This window comes from Salmo salar, chromosome ssa21, assembly GCF_905237065.1.
Source record: "Salmo salar chromosome ssa21, Ssal_v3.1, whole genome shotgun sequence".
NCBI classification, from domain to species: Eukaryota; Metazoa; Chordata; class Actinopteri; order Salmoniformes; family Salmonidae; genus Salmo; species Salmo salar.
The window spans coordinates 2705165-2729153 of record NC_059462.1 but is presented as its reverse complement, the minus strand read 5'-3'; the positions used below and the strand labels follow the sequence as shown (position 1 = coordinate 2729153).

The 23989-nt window shown below is 41.1% G+C and overlaps 2 protein-coding genes across 3 annotated transcripts; both read left to right on the top strand.

Annotated features, from left to right (window-relative positions):
- The first annotated feature begins 6440 nt into the window (after nucleotides 1-6440).
- On the top strand, nucleotides 6441-14382 carry gpr183a (G protein-coupled receptor 183a). Its single transcript, NM_001140225.1, is given in 2 exon segments — nucleotides 6441-6555; nucleotides 12162-14382. A coding segment is annotated over 1 exon segment (1101 nt). The 5' UTR covers nucleotides 6441-6555; nucleotides 12162-12194; the 3' UTR covers nucleotides 13296-14382.
- Nucleotides 14383-16662: 2280 nt separating this feature from the next.
- On the top strand, nucleotides 16663-22673 carry gpr18 (G protein-coupled receptor 18). Of its 2 annotated transcripts, none has more exons than XM_014163774.2 (2): nucleotides 16663-16848; nucleotides 19272-22673. In XM_014163774.2, the coding sequence occupies exon 2, from the start codon at nucleotides 19301-19303 to the stop codon at nucleotides 20345-20347; it is 1047 nt and encodes a 348-aa protein (XP_014019249.1). In that variant the 5' UTR covers nucleotides 16663-16848; nucleotides 19272-19300; the 3' UTR covers nucleotides 20348-22673.
- Nucleotides 22674-23989: the final 1316 nt, after the last annotated feature.

Below are 23989 nucleotides of genomic sequence, written 5' to 3'. Positions count from 1 at the left end.
AAATCGGACAATGTGGTTAGATAAAGGAGAGTCTTGTCTTTAAAATGGTGTAAAATAGTCATATGTTTGAAAAATTGAAGTTTTTGGATTTGGGGAATTTGTAATTCGCGCCACGCCCTATCATTGGATATTGGAGCGGTGTTCCGCTAGCGGAACATCTAGATGTAAGAGGCTGGAGATACACAACACTAGTGCTAACATTGACCACAATAACATACGCCAACCCTTCTTCAAAGGTTAACAGAGCTGTTTCAACTAACATGCCTGCCCGGAAATGGCTCTCGCCATTGTCTAGCTCGAGTAAAACTGCTGATGGTGTGCAGGCTGCTGGGTCCTCATGTCCCAGCCGCTATACTGAGATACCTCAGCATGTTTACAAGAGATCCTGATAATGGAAAACACCAGTGTCACACTTATGATAAACGTTCATAATTGAATCATCACAAATCATCCCCTGTGCAGTAGATATCGCTATATCATTGGTCTTACATAGTCGCTCTTGATATTTACCTTTTGTATTTGATGTGCTTTTATTGATAGGATAGATGAGGACAGGAAAGACAGGAGGAGAGTATGGCAAACAGGCAGTGGACTGGACACAACCCCACTGCACTAGCACTACACATTAGACCAAACAGGCCACTTTGTCTTGCTATTCTGTCTATCACATTAAGCTACTCGACTTGGTGAAGACAGATCTGATTCTCTGCTATTTGGACATCAATGATTTAGCACTGCCACCTTAGATGTGATTCAATGGTCATATAGTAGAAAGTACAGAGAATGGGCATCCCATTGATACACTGACATTCAGTGATATTTGAAGAGCAAAACAGTCCTATAATTTTTCCCTTCAAAAGAAATGTTCATATTTGAAGTGTGAAGGGGGCCTTACAAGTGGCTTCTCTGGTTGTCACTCGCAGACCAAATCATCAGGTGGTGAAGACTGAAGTAGGGCAAATGGAACTGTGTCATCTCTAGACTCTTTGGTGAGGCCAGATGGTATCCACTAAGGCAGAATATCCTCAAGATATTTTGGGTTCTGATGGTGTACAACAGTTGAACTAAGCTCATGCAGCATTTATAAGTTATATTCTTCAACAATAAATGGGTAAATATAATTAATTTAAATGTCAAAAAATGTATATACACCAATTGCAGATTGACATTTTAAATTAATTTGGCAAATCTTCTCATTCTGAATCAGCTAATATGGCAGCTTAAATAATTTTTACCACTATGCTGTCATTGTAGCACCAGTCGGAGTAGTAATACCAATGATGGTAACACCAATAACACATTTTTGGCAATACATTTTTTTCTAAAATGGAGGCCACAGATGCTCAAATGTAAGATCTTGAACCCTTTAAAAATAGTTTACTAGTGATATGATTAATCATTTTGCTCACAATTTAATTTCCCTTAATTTAAATTGATTAACACCAATGACACTTATTTAGAAACACCACCTAGTCAATGGCTCCAGAGTGGCGCAGCAGTCTAAGGCACTGCATCTCAGTGCAAGAGGTCACTACAGTCCCTGGTTCAAATCCAGGCTGCATCACATCCGGCTGTGATTGGGAGTCCCATAAGGCTGCATAAAATTGGCCCAGCGTTGTCTGGGGTAGGCCGTGATTGTAAATAAGAAATTGTTCTTAACTGACTTGCCTAGTTAAATAAAGGTAAAATAAAAAAAATGTAATTAATGGAATCCTCGTGAAAGTCTACACATATCCTCACATTTAGATACACACTAGCTGACCATTCCGCCACAAGAACATTAGTGAGGTTGGGTACCGATGTTGGGCGATTAGGCCTGGCTCGCAGTCGGTGTTCCAATTCATTTCGATGGGTCAAGGCTCTGTGCAAGCCAGTCAAGCTCTTCCACATTGATCTCAACAAGCCATTTATGGATGGACCATGCTTTGTGGACGGGGGCATTGTCATGCTAAGCACGAAAGGGCCTTCCCCAATCTGTTGAGAATGCATTTCCACTGCTCCAGAGTCCAATGGTGGCAATGTATGGCATTGCACATGGTGATCTTAGGCTTGCTCGCCCATGGAAACGCATTTGCTCCCGACAAACAGTTTTTATGCTGAGGCAGTTTGGAATTCGGTAGCGAGTGTTGCAACCAAGGACAAACACACTTCAGCACTTGGCAGTCCTATTCTTTGAGTTTGTGTGGCCTACCACGTCGCGGCTGAGCCATTGTTGCCCTTAGACGTTTCTACTTCACAAACAGCACTTGCAGTTCTAGCAGGTCAGAAATTTGACAAACTGTCATGTTGGAAAGGTTGCATCCTATGATGGTGCCAAGTTGAAAGTCACTTTACTCTTCAGTAAGGCCATTCTACTGCCAATGTTTGTCTATGGAGATTGCATGGCTGTGTGCTCGATTTTAAACACCTGTCAGCAACGGGTGTGGCTGAAATGGCCGAATCCAGTAATTTGAAGGAGTGTCCACACTATAGATAGAAACGTATATCTCTAAATCCCCAAAACATATGACTACAACTCTACTTAATTTGCTTGCTCTAATTGAGTTTGCATGCCCTAACTCAATTTGCTCAAAGTACTTAATTTTTTATAAAAATAAAGTGTTGCAGTATAGTGTTGCAGTGCATTATGTTTTATCATTGATAACAGTTCAATATAAACATGTATGATGTGTAACGATTTCTCATATTAGTGCTTTTCATGGTTGCGAAGGCGAGGAATGCAAATGCCACTGCAATTCAAGAATGACCAATGTGTATGTATGCATACCTTCTTGTTGTAACGGCTGTCTTCGTCATCAGATGAAACAGGGAAGTCATCGTCTGAGAAAGTGGACCAATACGCAGCGGAGTTAGTGTTCATCATGATTTTAATTTAATAAAGAACACTACACAAAACAAAATGAGAAAACGGACAGCCAAACAGTCCTGTCAGGTGCAAAACACTTAACAGAAACAATTACCCACAAAACCCAAAGGAAAAACATGCTCCTTATGTGTGACTCCCAATCTGCAACAACACTCTACAGCTGTGCCTGATTGGAAGCCACACGGCCAAAATCAATGAAACAAACCAACATAGAAAAATGCACATAGAACGCACACCCAATGTAACACCCTGGCCTAACCAAAATAAAGAACAAAAACCCCTCTCTATGGCCAGGGCGTTACACTTGTGTGTGTGACTTATACCACATTTTGTTGTGTTACAGCCTGAATTCACAATTGATGAAATACATTTTTTTCTGGGTAAGTCTCTAAGAGATTTCCACACCTGGAATGTGCAACATTTGTCAATTATTCTTTTTAAAATACTTCAAGCTTTGTCAAATTGGTTGTTGATCATTGCTAGAAAACCATTTTTAGGTATTGCCATAGATGTTCAAGCAGATTTCACTCAAAACTGAAACCCAGCCACTCAGGAACATTCATTGTCTTCTTGGTAAGTAACTCCAGTGTAGATTTGGCCTTATGTTTTAGGTTATTGTCCTGCTGAAAGGTGAATTCATCTCCCAGTGTCTGGTGGAAAGCAGACTGAACCAGGTTTTCAAGCATACCCATAACATGATGCAGCCACAGCTATGCTTGACAATATGGAGAGTGGTACTCAGTAATGTGTTGTATTGGATTTGCCCCAAACATAACACCTTGTATTCAGGACAAAAATATAATGGCATTGCCACATTTTTTGCAGTAGTGCTTTAGTGTGTTGTTGCAAACAGGATGCATGTTTTGGAACATTTGTATTCTGTTCAGGCTTCCTTTCACTCTGTCAATTAGGTTAGTATTGTGGAGTAACTACAATGTTGTTGATCCACCCTCAGTTTTCTCCTATCGTAGTTAGAAGGATGCCTGTATCTTTCTAGTGACTAGGTGTATTGATACAACATCTAAAGTGTAATTAATAACTTCACCATGTTCAAAGGGATATTCAAAGTCTGCTTATTTTTTTTTTACCCATCTACCAACAGGTGCCCTTCTTTACGAGGCATTTGAAAACCTCCCTGGTCTTTATGGTTAAATCTGTGTTTGAAATTCACTACTCGACTGAGGGACCTTACAATTATCTGTATGAATCCATTTGAAATTCAGGCTGTAACACAACAAAATGTGGAAAAAGTAAAGGGGTGTGAGTAATTTCGTGAAAGAGAAAACATACCAAACCACAAAACCAGAGCTTTACTGCGAAGGCAAAAAAACAGAAAAAATAAGAAAATGTCAGTGATTGTCAAGATATGAAACAGATTGAGGGGGCCATGAACACACACGTGGCTGAAACCACATCCTGTCAAGGGCACACCTCGTTGCCAAGAGAACTTACAATGTACCAACATTACTATGGTGCCTTCAGAAAGTATTTACACCTCTCAACCTTTTCCACATTTTGTTGTGTTAAAGCCTGAATTTAAAATGGATTACATTTATATTTTTTATTACTGGACTACAAATACCCCATAATTTCAATATGGAATCATCTATGAATTAATTTTTTTTATTATTAATTAAAAAGAAAAAGAAGAAATGTCTTCAGTCAATAAGTGTTCAACATCTTTGTTATGGCAAGCCTAAATAAGTTCAGGAGTAAAAATGTGCTTAACAAGTCACACAATAAGTTGCATGGACTCACTCTGTGTGGAATAATTGTGTTTAACATGATTTTTGAATGACTACCTCATCTCTGTACCCAATAAATACAATTATCTGTAAGGTCCCTCAGTCGAGCAGTGAATTTCAAACACAGATTACACCACAAAGACCAAGTGGTTTTTCCAATGCCTCACAAAGACGAGCACCAATTGGTAAATAGATTTTAAAAAAAGCAGACATTGAATATCACTTTGAGCATTGTGAAGTTATTAATTACAATTTGGATTGTGTATCAAAACATCCAGTCGCTACAAAGATACAGGCGTCCTTCCTAACTCAGTTGTTGGAGAGGAAGGAAAGCGCTCAAGGATTTCACCATTAGGCCAATGGTGACTTTAAAACAGATACAGAGTTTAATGGCTGTGATACGAGAAAACTGAGGATGGATCAACAACATTGTAGTTACTCCACAATACTAACCTAATTGACAGAGTGAAAAGAAGGAAGCCTGTACAGAATACAAATATTCCAAAACATGCATCCTGTTTGCAACAACACACTAAAGCAATACTGCAAAAAATGTGGCATAGCAATTATCTTTTTGTCCTGAATACAAATTGTTATGTTTGGGGCAAATCCAGTGCAACACATTACTGAGTACCACTCCCCATAATTTCAAGCATAGTGGTGGCTGCATCATGTTATGGGTATGCTTGTAATCGTTAAGGACAAGAAAGTTTTTCAGGATAAAAAAGAAACGGAATGGAGCTAAGTGCAGGAAAAATCCTTCAGGGAAAAACCTGGTTCAGTCTGCTTTATACCAGACACAGCAGCACAATAACCTAAAACACAAGGCCAGATCTACACTGGAGTTGCTTGCCAAGAAGACAGTGAATGTTCCTGAGTGGCCAAAGTTACAGTTTGACTTAATTCTGTTTAAAAATGTATGGCAAGACCTGAAAACAGTTGTTTAGCAATGATCAAAAAACAATTTGACAGAGCTTGTAGAATTTAAAAAAGAATTATGGGAAAATGTTGCACAATCCAGGTGTGGAAAGCTCTTAGGGTTACCCAGAAAGACTCACAGCTGTAATCGCTGTCAAAGGTTATTCTCACATGTAGTGAGTCAGAGGGATGAATACTTATCTAATCAAGATATATTAGTGTTTTTTTTCATGATTTTTTAAAACAAATATTTAAAAAATGATCCTACTTTGACATTAGAGTATTTTGTGTAGATCGCTGAGAAATAAATTACAATTAAATCCATTTTATTTCCACTTTGTAAAGCAACAGAATGTTGAAAAAGGCAAGGGGTGTGAATACTTTGACGGCAGTGTATGAACAAAAGAAACACCTAATGATTTTGAGGGCGAGCGTATAGCAACATTGAACACTTATTGATCAGTTATCTATCATATGTAGCTAAATTGACATTCACCATTAATTCATAATTATTAACATATGGGCAATCTGTTTGTTATTCTAAAAGAGATGGTTAACAAAAGTAGTAAATTACTAAACTAAATCTGAGATTAAGTTCCCTGTCTATATTCTGTACAATATTCAAAATAATGTTAAAAAATGACCGTGTAGATATGCAATAGCTTGAGCTTTGTGGGCATCAACAAGTGACAGTTTCACTAACCAAGAAAGGGAGAGAGAAACAGAGGCATGGGGGGTGGAGGGAGAGAAAGCAGGAGAGAGAGAGAGAGAGAGAGAGAGAGAGAGAGAGATCCACAAACACAAGAACATAACAGCAACACAAAATATTATAATGTCACTATGGTTACGAGAGCCTGCCCGCCCCTCAAACATAGTTCTCTATTTGTCACTGTGTCACTCTGCTCTAAAACCCTGGGGGAACGTGGTCTCTGCTGAACTCTGAGAGGACAATTGTCTCGCGCCAAGGAGGAACTATCCTGCTTTACTCTGACACTTTGGAAGTATGCAATAATACAGCTGGTTTTGGTAAGTGCACATTTGTGTTTTGGTTTCTTCAATTGTTGATTGTGTATTCATTATTTCAAGTAAAGCATTTATTTGACTTGACATTTAGGTAGAATTGGGAAAGTATTGGGAAGCGAAATTCTAAACCCCAAAATTGTTCCAAAACAAAGGTTGCAGTATTGAGGACTGTAAACTATGGCTAACAATATTTTGTTCTCACGTTCAATGTACAATTGATTAATCATGATTAGGTTCACGTCATCAAAACAACTTAGGAAGCTCATAACCAAGGGCACACGCTTGAGACCTTGCTGGTGTACCAGGACAATTTAGAACTTAGTAATATATAAATAAAAATGTAAGCAGGTGGCTCACTGATACTGAAGCTATATAATTAAATGTTTCACACTGTAGCTCAAATATCTAGTAGTTAAGAGGTTGGGGTCCTTAATGCTTAAATGACTCATTCTACACAAAAAAAGGGTTCCAGAAGGGTTCTCCAGCTGTCCCCATAGGAGAACCCTTTTTGGTTTCAGGTAGAACCCTTTTTGGTTCCAGGTATAACTATTTTGGGTTCCATGTAGAACCCTCTGTGGAAAGGGTTCTACATGGAACCCAAAATGGTTCCACCTGGAACAAAAAAGATTCTACCTGGAACCAAAAATGCTTCTTCAAAAGGTTCTCCTATGTGGACAGCTGAAAAACCTTTAAGATTCTAGATAGCACCTTTTATAACACCTTACTCTAATGCTGTTACCATGTTCTTACTCCAGACAAAAGGCTATAGCACTTCTGCAAATATTTAAATATATATATATATATATTTAAATATATATATATATATATATATATATATATATATATATTACAGAGAAAAAAAACTTGTGTGAAAGTTGTAATTACAGTTCACAATGAAATACAGGCCTGAGCCCTTGGATTTGGCCTTGTGTTAATGAGTCAGGAAACATAGTTTATTAAAAACTTCACTGTGGAAAAGGTGATGTGTTGATATGCTTCAGTTTTCTGCCATGAGACTGGTTTCACAATTGTCTCCAGTGTAACACTGGGGGGTCAGTAAAGGCTTGCTGCTCCAGACCATAAACAGATCTGGCCTAGGCCTGTCTTTACCGGGGTCAGGTATATGGCCGAGTAACGCCTGGTAGGTTCCTGTCCCGTTGGGTTGGATATCCCTCTCCGTGCTGGAGGGCTCTGCAGGTCAGCTCTTGCTGCTCCAGACCAAAAACAGATCTGGCCAAAGCCAGGATTAACAGCTACCACCCAACCTCCAACCGAATTATATTCAGGTGTGTAACTAGGCTCTTACCCTTCCTGGCCAGCAGATCTAGCCAACGAGCAGGAATATACCGACCATCACACACCCACCCTCTCACTCCATCACAACAGCGATCATACAGTAAAATAAATATAAAACATTTGTAATTTATATCTACAACCCCGTTATCCAAACGGCTCACTCATATACTGAGCTCTTATTAATAGAGCTTATCAATTTGTAAATTATAGTGCATGGAGAATGGTGTTATTTCTATCCGTTTTTCCACTTGGATCCGACAGGTTGCTCAACTATTCATAATTTAATCGCGTGTAAAGGTGGTGGAATTATGAGGGAATTAAGTCAAGGTCAGAATCTGTAGACACACTTCCACCACACATTCATTTCTTTGATGTCCACCCAAAACGAATAGCATGCTATTCTCATGTTAAAGTTCAAGGTCAGAATATGTGTAGAGAGAAAGGTGCATAAAAAGGAAATTACGTTACATTTCGTATGCTTCACTCGGGTTGGAATTCCCCCCTATCTGCTTTAACCAAGACAGGAGGCTCACACAACAACTCTGAGGCCAACGGTTTTTACGGATGAATCAAGAGTTGAGGTTGAATATGTTTCTCAGCATTCTCATCCAAAAACCTGCAACAAGGTGAGTAAAACGATGCCTGGCTATTTCTCTCCAACTTGTTGCCTCTATATAGCCATAAAAACAGTCACAAAAATTTACCCACAAGGGCAGTTACAATGTTGTCTGATATGTGGCACCAGCAATCTAATATCTATGAAGAACACTAGCCAAAATGACACATGATGGCAGGCATATATGATTTAATAAAAAAATTATATTCTGTTTTCAAATAAGTCTACATCAGATCTATCATTATGGTCTGTCAGATCTATCTTGGCTAGAATTGTTATATTGTAGTCTACCGTTCCTGTTTACAATTTCGTAGTAGTAAGCCTAAACAGTGTAATTCTCTTTAACCAAGAGCATATCAATGGAGGCTGGTGGGAGGAGCAATAGGACGCCGGCTCATTGTAATGGCCAGAATGGAATAAATGGAATGGTATCAAACGCGGTGGCCGACAGTTCGCTGGTTCGAGTCCCCGTTTTGACTTGGTGGGAGATCTGTCGACATGCCCTTGGGCGGGGTGCTTGACCCTGGTTGCTCCTGTGGACAGGAGATGGTTAGTTGTCTGAATGTAATGTAAATGTTGATCGGCTTCACTGCAGATAGATAGTATGTTTTAATATTCCATTTAAAAAATTATAATTACAAAAGAATAACACATGAAATATATGTACGAAAAAAGTATGCACTGTAAGTTGCTCTGGATAAAAGCGTCTACTAAATGACTAACATGTAAATGTAAAATATGGAAACCATGTTTGAGTGTTCCATTGATTCCATTCCAGCCATTACAATGAGCCCGTCTTCCTATATCTCCTCCCACCAGCCTCCACTGGAGTATATGGGCTGTTCCAAGGGAGGCACAGTGGTGGATGACTGCATTTGAAGGCTGGGCTGACAGAGTGGAGAGCGAACTTTAGGATGAGGAAGACAACATTCCTCAGTCTATGTGATATTCTTCATTCTGCTCTTGTCCAGCAACAGTGTCATTACAGGAAAGCACTGTCTGTGGAGCAGCCTGTTGCCATTTATCTGTGGGGGCTTGCCACTAATGTAGAGTACCGAACAATCTCGTTATTGTTCGGTGTAGGTTTGTCAACTGCATGTACAGTCACTAATCAAATTGCCAGTCTCATCCAGGAGAAAATGTTACACCTTCATATCAAGACACCAACCGAGGCTGAGTTCAGAGAAATAGTAACAGATTCCTGGACCATCAACCAGGATTACGTCAATGCTGTGGAGCAATCGATGACACATATACCCATCATAGCACCACCACAAGACAAGTGGGACTTTTATAACAGATAGAGGTTTTACTCTTGGTCCTACAAGGGGTTGTAGATCACAAATTAACTTTTTCGCACATCCACATTGGTTGGGTAGGCACAGTACATGATGCCCGTATGCTGGCAAACTCAGCACTGTTTACCAAGGGTCAGGAGGGCAGACTACTCCAAAGATGGACTGAGACCTTTCATGGTGCGAAAGTGCCACTTGTAGTATTAGGAGATGCCGCATACCCACTTCTTCCAAGCCCTACTCAGAGAGCAATCACACCTGTGTAGATCAACTTTAATGAGAGGATCAGTTGTTCTCACATGACTTTAGAGAGGGCTTTTGGTCGACTGAAGGGAAGATGGAGGTGTTTGCTTAAACGCAATGACTCTCACATTGACATAATGAACAGATTAATTACGGCATTCTGTGTGCTGCATAATTTTTGTGAAATTTATAATAAGTCTTTTGAGGAGGACGAAGTACAACAACAAAGAATTCCCAGCAATGCAACTGGAAGGGAGCACCTGGCACCATCTCTACGGTAAAGCATGGGGGTGGCAGCATCATGCTGTGGGGATCTTTTTCAATGGCAGGGACTGGGAGACTAGACAGGATCGAGGGAAAGATGAACAGAGCAAAGTACAGAGAGATCCTTGATGAAAACCTGCTCCAGAGCGCTCAGGACCTCTGACTGGGGTGAAGGTTCACCTTCCAACAGGACAACAACCTTAAGCACACGCTCAAGACAATGCAGGAGTGGCTTCGGGACAAGTCTCTCAATGTCCTTGAGTGGCCCAGCCAGAGCCTGAACTTGAACCCAATCGAACATCTCTGGAGAGACCTGAAAATATCTGTGCAGTGACACTCCTCATCCAACCTGACAGAGCTTGAGAATATCTGCAGAGAAGAATGGGGAACTCCGCAAATACAGGTGTGCCAAGCTTATAGCGTCATATCCAAGAAGACTCGAGACTGTAATCACTGCCAAAGGTGCTTCAACAAAGTACTGAGTAAAGGGTCTGAATACTTATGTAAATGTCATATTTCAGTTTTTTCTTTGTCATTATGGGGTATTGTGTGTAGATTGAAGAGGAAAATAAACAATGAAATCCATGTTAGAATAAGGCTGTAACGTGACAAAATGAGGAAAAGTCAAGGGGTCTGAATACTTTCAGAATGCACATAAAGTGTAATATTGGGATGCAATCTCAACTCTATATCTGTTTTAAGACTACCAAGAAACAATGTTTGTGACACAGATTTAGCCCCCTGCAGTAAAAGGTTAAATAGCCTTTTGTCCCCTTACGTTCAAAAATATTCCCATAAACGACTGTATTTTGTGGGTGTTTGTCAATTCCACCAATTTCCCAGATCTCCAATAAGGTATCAGTTTCACAGAAAGTTCATGTCACCCCTTTGCCCTTATTTGATCTCATTTTGTTGTAGCTAATTAAGCTAATTAAGTTAGTTAATCGTATGTCAAGCTAATGTTAGCTGGCTAACAAAAGTTTAATGACCAACGGAAAATAACAAACTTTGTATGTTGCAACTTTGTATGTTAACGTTTTTGCATGCGAACATCAGCAAAGGGTGTTGCCGCGTCACAATACCTGGTACCCTGGTCCTGGATCTTGGACCCACAGCCTGGGCAGGGTCCAGGATATGTGAAAGTGCCCGTAGAGTGTAGGGATACAGACTTCCCAGTGTATAATTGCCCTGTAGGGATGTAGACTTCTTAGTCTGCATTTCAACACAAATATTTTCCTGTGATGTGACCACCGCAGGTGTGTGCAGTGGAATGGGTCATTTAGCATGTACTTTATGTGCACAAAACATTATGAACACCTTCCTAATTTTGAGTTGCACCCTCTCCCCCTTTTACCCTCAGAACAGCTTCAATTTATTAGGGCATTGACTCTAAAAGGTGTTGAAAGCGTTCCACTGGGATGCTGGTCCATGTTGACTCCAATGCTTGTGCAGTTGTGTCAAGTTGGCTGGAAGTCGTTTGGGTGGTGGACCATTCTTGATACAAACTGGAAATTGTTGAGCGTGAAAGACCAAGCAGCGCTGCAGTTCTTAAAAGAAACCGGTACACCTGGCACCTACTCCCATACCCCGTTCAAAGGCACTTAAATATTTTGTCTTCCCCACTCACCCTCTGAATGGCACACATACACAATCCATGTCTCAATTGTCTCAAAGCTTAAAAATTCTTCTTTAACCTGTGTGGATTTATCAATATGTGATTGTAGCTTTCACCTGGATTCACCTTGTCAGTCTATTTCATGGAAAGTACAGTTGTTCTTAATGATTTGTACACTCAGTGTACATCCACATCCATTCAGTATATAGTGATGTGTACTACTAACTGCAAACATGAACATTTTGGCATTGACAAAGCTGCATTTTTCTTATTTCTACAGATATAGCTAGATTCCCTGTCCACTGGCTCCAAGATGCAGGTGATGAGGACCTTCAACCAGCCTCCAACCTCCAGCCATCCAACCCCCACCCTTAACGACTCAGACACCTGCATTACCCTGTACAACCACCGGGGGTACGCCCGAGTCCTCATGCCCCTCTTCTACTGCATTGTCTTCTTCGTGGGGCTGCTGGGCAACGCCCTGGCCTTCCACATCATCCGCCCCAACGTGAAGAAGATTAACTCCACCACGCTCTACTCTGCCAACCTGGTCATCTCCGACATCCTGTTCACACTGTCACTACCGTTACGGATAATCTACTACGCCCTGGGCTTCCACTGGCCCCTGGGGGAGACCCTGTGTAAGATCGTGGGGCTGATCTTCTACATCAATACTTACGCCGGGGTCAACTTCATGACCTGCCTCAGTGTGGACCGGTTCATTGCTGTCGTCTTGCCGCTGCGATTCGCACGCTTCCGTAAGGTCTCCAATGTCCGGTACATTTGCGTCGGGGTGTGGTTGCTGGTCTTAATGCAAACTCTGCCCCTCCTCTCCATGCCCATGACTAACGAGGAACCTGATGGCTTCATCACCTGTATGGAGTATCCCAACTTCGAACCGGTGCCTAACATCTCCTATATCCTGATTGGCGCCGTATTCCTAGGCTACGGAGTCCCCGTGGTGACCATCCTGGTGTGCTACTCCATACTGTGCTGTAAACTCCGCCTCGCCGCCAAGGCCAATCAGCTGACGGACAAGTCGGGGCGCAGCCAAAAAGCCATCGGGGTGATCTGCTGCGTCTCCCTGGTGTTTGTGGTCTGTTTCAGCCCCTATCACATCGACCTCCTCCAATACATGATTAGAAAACTGATCTACACACCAGACTGTGCTGAACTCACAGCCTTCCAGATCTCCTTACACTTCACTGTGTGTCTGATGAACCTCAACTCCTGCCTGGATCCGTTTATCTACTTCTTTGCCTGTAAGGGTTACAAGACGAAGGTGCTGAAAATCCTGAAGAGGCAGGTGAGCGTGTCCTTCTCTAGCGCAGCACGGACATTGCCCGAGGGGTTGTCCAGAGACATCAGCGATGGTAATAAGATCCACCTCAACAGCACCAGACACAAAGAGTGAGAGAATGGTGAAAAGTGAGCCGACGACCAACCAACAGACTAGTGAGCCAAAGACCAACTAACAGATTGGAGAGCCAACAACCATCAATCAGACCGGTGAGCCAACGATCAACCAACAGACCGGTGAGCCAATGACCGGTCAACAGATTGGAGAGCCAACAACCATCAATCAGACCGGTGAGCCAATGATCAACCAACAGACCGGTGAGCCAATGACCGGTCAACAGATTGGAGAGCCAACAACCATCAATCAGACCGGTGAGCCAATGATCAACCAACAGACCGGTGAGCCAATGACCAGTCAACAGATTGAAGAGCCAACAACCATCAATCAGACCGGTGAGCCAACGATCAGCCAACAGACCGGTGAGCCAATGACCAGTCAACGACCAGTGAGAATGATGAGCTAATGACCAACAGTTCAGCAGCCAACAATCAGTTACAACAGTGAGCCAGAAACCAGCAAATTGCCAGAGGATCTCTGAGGAGAACTATAAATGTATAACTGATTACAAGTTTAAAGAGGCATCTCACACCCTCTGGAAATAGAGCCACTGATCTAGGACAGCCCAGGTAGCAGACTGTTTCTGCATCCAACAAAGTGCTTGCCTATATATTGATAAGTTGATCAAAAGCAGAAACACATAAACACATAAGAACATTATTAAACAGCATGGCCACTTGCATGAAAAGATGTCTTGAAATGGACAGCTGAATATTACTTAATGGTTTCAGAGACTCTGACCAAAGAATAGAAAGGTTTGGAACATTACAATGCTGAGGAATGAAGATTATAAACAATGTTGATTGTACTTTTTGTATATACACTTAATGAATTATTCTTCAAAATAACCTTGTGATTATTGACAAATGTAAAATATTTCAACACCATGTACTAAATGTAACCATGTCCCTCAATTAATTGAATCAGGATCAATGACATTTTTTACGAAGATGTTCAAATGTATGAATTAGTATGTTCACAATGAAGGTTTCCCTCTGTTTTTGATTAATGTGATTGTTGTAATGTGGCTATCAAACCATGTTATTTTAAATAATTAAGAAATATAAATAAATTATCCCATGGTGTTCAAGGTCATGTGTTATTTCTCAGAAAGATACAATGAATATCCGTCCACATTGGTAATGTTGACCTGACTTCACTTTAGGCCCACAACGCTTGCACAACACAACGCAGTAACTTTGCTGAGCCCCAAGAGGGCAGTGTTACATAGAATACAGTAGAAAATGAACTTGTAAAGTAGATTGCAAATGTAGATTGATTGTTATATAGCACGATTGTGTCCTTTATTTACTGGATGCTTGTTTGTAAAGTCATTTCTAAATTAGCCTGGGGACATGCCTAAGAAAGTTTAATTAGTTTGGAATGATCAACCCACATAGGCCTACATTTGTCTGTCCACCAAAACATTTACACCTGCTAGACTAACCTAAATTGTTGTTTTCTGAGGGTGCTGTATGGAGTGATATTAGTGCCACCACAAATTTAATCTGAATTATTTTGAATTTGTATTAAAAATCAGAATAATTGAATTCTCTAATATAATTCCATAGTGCTGGGCTCCATAGGAATACGCCTATAGCAGGTGATTGAACAGATAAGTAATGAGTCTGACTCCAACCTAAAGAAGTGCTGACAGAAACACAGACATGATGCCAACCACATGATGGCTGTCACAGGAAGACATCACACATACTGTTGTCACAGCAACATATTACTAAGAACACAACACACCATCTGGCATAGACAGATGTATATATCAACTAACTCATTGATATGGTTTACAGTATATGACTGTATTCACTATGTTTAGGCATTCTAATCCTCCCTTAATGCATAGAGGAGTATCACATTGTCCCTACTCTGGATTGAGATGACACCCTGACATGATTAATATCAGTACAACACACTAATCAGCTCACAAACTAACCGACTCATCATAACAAAACATGCAACACATTTCATCTTTGAGGAGATCATAGAAATGGGGTTCAGCAGCCACATGGTGCAGCAGCCACATGGTGCAGCAGTCACATGGTTCAGCAGCCACATGGTGCAGCAGCCACATGGTGCAGCAGCCACATGGTGCAGCAGCCACATGGTTCAGCAGCCACATGGTGCAGCATAGTTTTCTTGAGTGTAGGAAACGTCACATAGTGTGGGAAAGTGTTACAGATGCTTCTCTCCATTGTGTCTCAAATCCTCAGTGGCGGAGATGATCTATGATGATAATGGAAAAGATGAGTCTGCATGGAGAGAACAAGTTAGCCCTTATGACCCTCAAGACTTGTGATTTGCTGTGTCCACTTTGTAATCCACTAAAGCTTGATCATAAAAATCTTATTTTCACACACACACACACACACACACACACACACACACACACACACACACACACACACACACACACACACACACACACACACACACACACACACACACACACACACACACACACACAAACAACATCCCCTGCTATGTTTTCGTGTCCCAGTCCATCCTTGACCTTGAGGAATCTCACTCCAGGTGCGCAGACAGTTTGCATCCATTAAAAAGCTGTGGCTCTGTAAAAACCATCTCCCGGCATCAGCGTAAAGTGTATTAACACCCGTTCTTATTTCCTGTTTATATGGCGAGTACCTCAGCATCCTGTTTTTAATTACTTCTCTCCGGCAGCATATGCTTCTGGTGGCAATCTGCTGCGGATTACTCCCCCAAGAGCTAATGCGCTGTGACAGACCCCACTTTTCCAATCAATAACTCTCCCTAACTCTGCCATCTTCTCCGCCTGCCAAAAGCACTACCCACTTCTAATCGCACATCATTTTCTTTAAGGGTGTCCAATTGCAGATTGAAGCTGTAGATCTTTCTTGAGTTCCCTGATAAAGAAAAGAGAGGCCGCACACACAGCAATAATGTGCGGGAATATAATCTCTGTATCTAAGTATACTTTTTGTCCAGCACCAGTAAACTAAAGTTTGGGAAGTGCGTATCACTTTCTTAGCTAACTACTATACTCTTTAAAAAAAAAGGTGCTATCTAGAACCTAAAACGGTTCTTCAGCTGTCCCCATAGGAGAACACTTTGAAGAAACCTTTTTGATTCCAGGTAGAACCCTTTTGAGTTCCATGTAAAACCCTTTCCACAAAATAGTTCTACCTGGAACCAAAAATGGTTCCACCTAGAACCAAAAAGGGTTCTTCAAAGGGTTCTCCTATGGGGACAGCTGAAAAAAAAACTTTTGGAACACTTTTTTCTAAGAGTGTATATCAACAGTGAAAACAATACAACACAGGAAGTGAAGGGGGTTTTACACTGTTGCACTGTAGTAGCCAATAAAATGGTACTTCTGAAATAGCACTGTTTTCACTTCCCCTTTGTATGTTGAGCTAAACACTGTGAGAGAGAGAGACAGAAAGAGAGAGAGAGATATGGCTGCATGCCTCATCGTTTCACAAGTGCCTTGAAGTGCTTGTGAGGCCTCTTTGGTAGAATGCTGAGAGAGAGAGAGGACATGATGCAAATAAATGAGGTAAGTAGCTGCCCTTTTACTGAGCTCGATCTAGCTAATCTCTTCTGAAGGAATGTACTACATTTAGTTTTGAGATTAAATGGTACTTTTTGGGTATGTTTTAAATAGATAAACAGAACGTATTGGTTGATCAAACACACATGCGATTATAGGGAGAAGCATCTGTTTCTCGATTTTGTCTGTTGTCTCAGATTAAACCACACTGAGTGAAATCTTGATACATAAAAGTATAATTACAGTTGAATAATATAACATGCTATAATATGATATGATTATTGTCATATTAATCAGACTTTTGGGCCTGCAGACCAGTTCTACTAAGCTATTTAGTCTCGACATCAGCTCAATTTACAGATCTATCTTTAAACTCAAAGGGAAGTTAAAGACATGCTCTGGAGTTTGGCAAATAATTAGGGTTCTATTCAAATCAGATTTGCTTTAGCCAACATCTGCATAGTAGTTGTTTTAGCAGAACTGTGTCAGAGCTGTCAAATCCACAAGTGGCTCCATGCATTATACCTAAAGCGGAGTCACATTAACAGAAATCCTATGCAGCCTATGTTTACAAGTTCGAATAATGGAATGTGAGATGTAATCTACACCTTGATTGGGATGATAGAAATCCACATTATTTTGTTGAATGATTTTTCAATTTGGGTCTAATTATTTCTATATAGCCTACACTTTCTTGCTCGGAACTTGAAAAAGCAAGTGGGGCGGGTGTGACTTTGTAACAACGCGCAAGAGCAGCTACACACCGATCTGACGGCTTCAATGCAGTTCCACCACCGACATGCCAAAACATCTGCTATGCGGGTGTCTACAATTGCCGGTTAACGCTTGATCTGGTTGAATCTAGGCCTTAGTATTTTCTAAAACCTCCCGCTTTGGGCTGTATGTTTCTATGTGTAGTTTATACATGCATAATCTATCTACTTTCAAAACTACTGGCTAAAAAGTATACGAAAGTCCTGGATAATCTCTTAAAGTGAGAGAGGGTTCCTAACCCATTTACAGTAAATGGTCACCAAGGGTTTTCCAGTCAAGATAATCAAACGACTCCCATCAAGTACTGTACTTTCACTTCTTTATCTCTTGTACTCTCTTCTCCTTTTCTGCTCTGATTCAATACCCTGATTTCCTTTCTCTCGTAAGCTTGTTAAAAGGGAACAGGGCTCAATGTCACATGGATGTCTGTCTCTATGCTCTGTATCTGTTACTGTAAGACATATACACATGATTACAGTAAGACAATTGTACACTAAAATTGTCACCTTCATCTACTGTTGATACTGCAGGTGCACAGCTGGGCCATTCTACAAATAGAGTGCCTTTTATGGTAGTGCAATTTTGTAAAAAATAACTATTTATTTCAACAAATTTTAACATTTTGCCATAAAGAGCACATGTTCAACTTCATAACAAAATGTTTTCCCATCTCAAGAGGTTCAATTAAGAAAAATGACTATAAAAGTGACAGGGTTGGCTGTAACAGGGTTGACGATTTCAACTGGTTTCAACCGGTTCAACCGGTGCCCCGGGGCACCAAATGCAGTACTCTGGCCCTGACTACAACCAGCTCACCTGCTTTAACACTATGGTTTGACCAGGCCTATTCAATGCTCTTTTGAAGAAGAAAATTAAGGAATGGTTTTACCATATTAAAACGACAAATATAAATGAATAACTAATCACATTAAATACATCCTTATAAGTTACTTTCCCAAAGAAACAAAATAATGATGAAAACTGGGTTAAAATCTTCCCAGAAGTTGGTAAAACATGATGTGGGACATTCCAAAATGGGTATTTTTTGAGAAAACAAATGTTTATTTTTATGAAAACACACTGTTATTGGATTTTTTTTACATGGGAATAGTTTTGTTAGAGTGAAGGTGTATGTTATCCAACTGTTTGAGTGTTTTATCAAAATTTACACACAATGTCTGAGGGACATGAAAAGGAACTCTATTCCTGGAATGACCCAGCTATTTTAAAGACACATTCAAATGACCTAACAGCACAGACTGTGAATAACAGACACACATTAATAATTCCACCTTTCAAGGTGCATCCTGTAAACAACCCTTGTATTTTGACTGCTCTGATCTCTTATTTTTGTTTCTTTACATACATGAACCAATTGGCTAAATATTTCATGTGTTAATTTCAATAAGTCAGCAGACATATCATACAATTATTGCCACATTTATTTGATCATGTGACTTATGTGGTCTAGTCGTTTGTGCCATAGAGCATGGCACATGCATACCAGAATTACCAAGGGTTTGAATCCGACCCACTGCCCTTCTGAATCCCAACCTTTCCTGTCTTCTATTTGGGTCCTAGTTGTTAAATAAAACTACAAAATCTGTATGTGTTAATGTTCATCCATTTACTTATCATGTGCTCTTTTTCAGCAGTACCATTTCACAAGATAGTTAGATCCATCATGGGAGTGGATCAGAACTTATCTACAGTAGTGGACCTGAACACATCTAATATAACCATGGAGTACAGCTCAGCCCGCTCAGTGGAACAGGTCCCTACAGAATACCGCATCGCAGGCCTGGTCTTCTACTGTGTCATCTTCACCATCGGCATAGTGGTCAACGTCACCGCATTATGGGTATTTGCCTTGACCACCAAGAGGAGGAACTCCGTCTCGGTCTACATGATCAACGTGGCCATAGTGGATCTCGTCTTTATCATCCTTCTCCCCTTCCGGATGGTTTACTACGGCCAGGACTACTGGCCGTTCGGAGACATCTTCTGTCGGGTCAGCGCGGCTCTGACTGTCTTCTACCCCTGCATGGCCCTATGGCTCTTCGCCCTGATCAGCACTGACCGCTACGTGGCCATCATCCAGCCCAAACACAGCAAGGAGCTCAAGAACATCCCCAAAGCCCTGGTAGCATGCATCGGGGTGTGGATCATGACCCTGGGTAGCACTGTCCCCTTGCTCTTCCCAGACCATGACCCGGATCGCTCCTCCAACTTCACCACCTGCATCAAGATGCGTGACATCATCCACCTGCGAACGGACAACCCCGTCCACTTCACACGCCTGGCCTTCTTCTTCCTGGTGCCTATCAGTATCATGATTGGTTGCTATGTGGTCATCGTGGATAATCTCGTCCACGGACGGACTTCCAAGCTCAAGCCCAAGGTCAAGCAGAAGTCCATCAGGATCATCATCACGCTCATCGTCCAGGTGCTGGTGTGTTTTGTGCCCTTCCACGTTTGTTTGGTGGTTCTGTTACTGGAAGGTGGGGATGGTTCGGCCTACAGCACGTGGGGGGCCTTTACGACATTCCTGATGAACCTGAGTACAGTTCTGGACATTATTCTTTACTACATTGTCTCCAAGCAGTTCCAAGATAGAGTAATCAGTGTGATTCTGTACAGGAACTACCTGCGTAGCGTACGGAGGAAGAGCAGACGCACACACACTGGGAGTGTGAGGTCGCTCAGTAACTTGACCAGCGCCATGATCTGAAGGTGGAAACCAAACTCAACTGTGCAAAAGAAGGTGACCCAGGGACTTTACATATGCATACCTGGCCGACAGTGACAGTCGGTGACATTTATTATGAGGGAGGACAATACATTTTTTTATGAGAATGGCTTTATTTCTATTACAGCATATTGGATGATTGTCATTCATATTCCATACACCCAGCTCAATCTAACATTGATCGGTTTAGGCTACTACATGATACTCACATTTTCCTATCATGAGGTTGGTACAGCCTAGCCTATGAATGAAAGTTTACAACCTAGGAACACAGGTCGAGAGAAAAATTTGAGTTATCAAGGTGGCAGACAGTGACACATTCAATACCATCTTGCACACTCTTGCCCACATCTAGCTGACCTATGGTGTAATCATTAGTCCAACAGTTGCAAACAAAAGTTTCTATTGGACATATGCAGGTATGTTTTTCCCCATTCTGTTCCGTTTGCTTCTGTTTAAGAAATGTTTTTCTACAGAATCGGCGGAAGGAATACACCCCTGATCGCACGCAAACACAGTTCACTTCACAGCAGCCACATACAAACAGCATGAGCACAACACAACACATCAGCTGTCTGTGACCAGGCGAAAAAACCTTCCCAAGCCAAAATGTCATATCATAACCGATAACCGCTATGCACAGCCTACATCGTTGTCACCATATTAGCTAACATTATAGTCAACATAGCTACTACATCTAACATGTTAGTAAACCCGCTACAATCATGCAGTACGGTGTACAGTCAGCAAACTTGCTTTTAAAGAAATGAATGTGTTCAAAATTGTTAAACTATTGTCTTTCTCTTTGAGTCAACTACTCACCACATAGTATGCACTGCAGTGCTAGCTGGATGTAGCTTATGCTTTTAGTACTAGATTCATTCACTGATCCTTTGATTGGGTGAACAACATGTCAGTTCATGCTGCAAGAGCTCTGATAGGTTGGAGGCAGTACTCCGGAAGTTGTCATAATTACTGTGTAAGTCTATGGAAGGGGGTGAGCCTCCTAGGTTTTGTATTGAAGTCAATGTACCCAGAGGAGGACGGAAACTAGCTGTCTTCTGGCTACACCATGGTGCTACCCCAGAGAGTGCTGTTGAGGCTACTGTAGACCTTTGCAAAACAGTGTGTTTTAATAAATTATTTGGTGACGTGAATATATTTTGTATAGTTTTATCTAAAAAGGAAAACTTTTTAATGTTTCACTTATTTTTATTTTCATGAAATTTGTTGAGGAGGATGGTCCTTCCCTTCCTCCTCTGAGGAGCCTCCACTTCTGGCAGAGTGTTCTAACATTGAGTAAAGTATACAGGTGTGTTCAGGTGTGTTCAGACTGGTGATTCAGTAACTTAATCCCAATTTACATTTGAAATTGTGGGTTGGAAGGGGGGTTAAGGGTCACGGCAAAAGACTGGGTACAGGCCAGATACATAAACTCACCTGCCAAGGACTACTCGCATCTGCTACAAGACCACGGTGCTTGCCTACGGAGCTGTGAGGGGAACGGCACCTCCGTACCTTCAGGCTCTGATCAGGCCCTACACCCAAACAAGGGCACTGCGTTCATCCACATCTGGCCTGCTGGCCCCCCTACCGCTGCGGAAGCACAGTTCCTGCTCAGCCCAGTCAAAACTGTTCGCTGCTCTGGCACCCCAATGGTGGAACAAGCTCCCTCACGACGCCAGGACAGCGGAGTCAATCACCACCTTCCGTAGTCACCTGAAACCCCACCTCTTTAAGGAATACCTGGGATAGGATATAGTAATCCTTCTAAACCCCCCCAAAAAAAGATATAGCTGTACTATTGTAAAGTGGTTGTTCCACTGGATATCATAAGGTGAATGCACCAATTTGTAAGTCGCTCTGGATAAGAGCGTCTGCTAAATGACGTAAATGTAAAATGTAAATGTACTCTTCCCAAAATGGAAAGTGAGATCAGCAGCATCCAAATGACTTACACACACTTGGCATGGTGTGTCAAACCTAACTAAATTGACCCATATGATAACGATCTATGTGAATATATATCTATATCATATAATGATTCATATATGGGTACACCTAAAACATGTAAGTCATCTAAGAAGTAGTCCACATTCATGCAAAGGCATAATATAAGAACCGTAATTGTTTTACTTACATGTTGTCACATATACAGTGTATGTGAGAAACGCAAGAATCATGCATGTTTTGTGTGTTTCTTCTAAGAAGTAGGCCATAGATTTACTTATAACATTTCTATAAATCCTTGTGTGTGTGTTCGCTGTGGGCTTCGTGTTCAACTCATTAAAAAACGGATTTGAATTCACACTCACTGTATGGGAGCATTGTTTTTCCATAAACATCTCGGAATAGTCAAGACTAATTGAATTACCCTGAGACTACTATACAGCAAATGTACACATCAAGGTTACTAGAGTAAGCTAAAACTGAAACTAAAATAAAAACGAATCATAAAAAAAAAAATATTAAAGTGAAATAAAATAATTAACAAACCCGTTTGAAAAAGTCAAACTATACTGGGAATTACGATCAGTTTATTTACAGTATATATGTTTTTCTACATTTTGGGAAAAAATCTAATGGGGTTTTCAAACTTTTATTTCATATGTGGTTTTCAAGCTTCTGAATCTGGCGGGTCACATTGAAATTGACTTGTATTTAAAGGTAGACTCAGCGAGATGACATTGCCATGAGTAGCACCACAGATATTGGCCGGATTTCCCTGCTCAGACGTTGCATAAGTCATCCAATGGTTGCCTGCCACATCTTCGACTGTGCAGTCGGGCACCAGATTGCAATAACATGTCGCTAGTGTTACTCTACTCAGATGTTGCTTATGCTTTCCAGATCTTACAACACCTGGATAGGTGTTTTAATTATCAGCTGACCACATCATATGGTATAGCAGTCTGGTACCTTACTGCACAGTTGATGACATGGCACACAACCATTGGTTGACGCATGCAACATCTGAGCAGAGGAACACCACCATGATGTGGTTAGCTGATACGTAAAATGACTATCCAGTTTTTGTAAGATCTGGCACAGGTCAGGAACATCTGAGCAGAGGAACGTGCCCATTAAGATGAGCTTGATGCAATACTTTGTCCTCAAACAGTCACACAGTATCTGTGAATGTACACGGGTGCACTTCACGCTGCTACAATGTGATAGCTATGGGACCAAAACAGTTGAGAAGTTTAGCCTCGCGCTTCAACGCTCCTGGTTGTTGCAGAAATTGACCCACTACTAGTGTGTACTTCCTGCATCTACGTCATCTCACTGAGTCTACCTTTCAACCTAACCATCACCTTATGCATTAGTGCTCCACAGTGGCAAGAAGTTACATCCCAAAAAACACGAACATTCTCCTAGCCTACCAGGCAAAGGCAACTTTCTGTCCCCATTACTAAAACAAAAACTGAAATTAAATAAGAACTAGTAAATCATATCTGAAAACTAACAAACTAAACTGAATTTCAAATAAAAATCTTCAATCTTAAAAAATAAAATAACACAAAACTATAACAACCTTGGTACACATCACATGAGACAGGGAGGTGTCTCATTTGTATTCTGTCAATCTGGTTATCTTAACCATCTCCATTTAAAATCTAACAT

Coding starts and splice junctions, on each gene's coding strand:
- gpr18 (XM_014163774.2), top strand. CDS start 19,301: ATGGGAGTGGATCAGAACTTATCTACAGTAGTGGACCTGAACACATCT.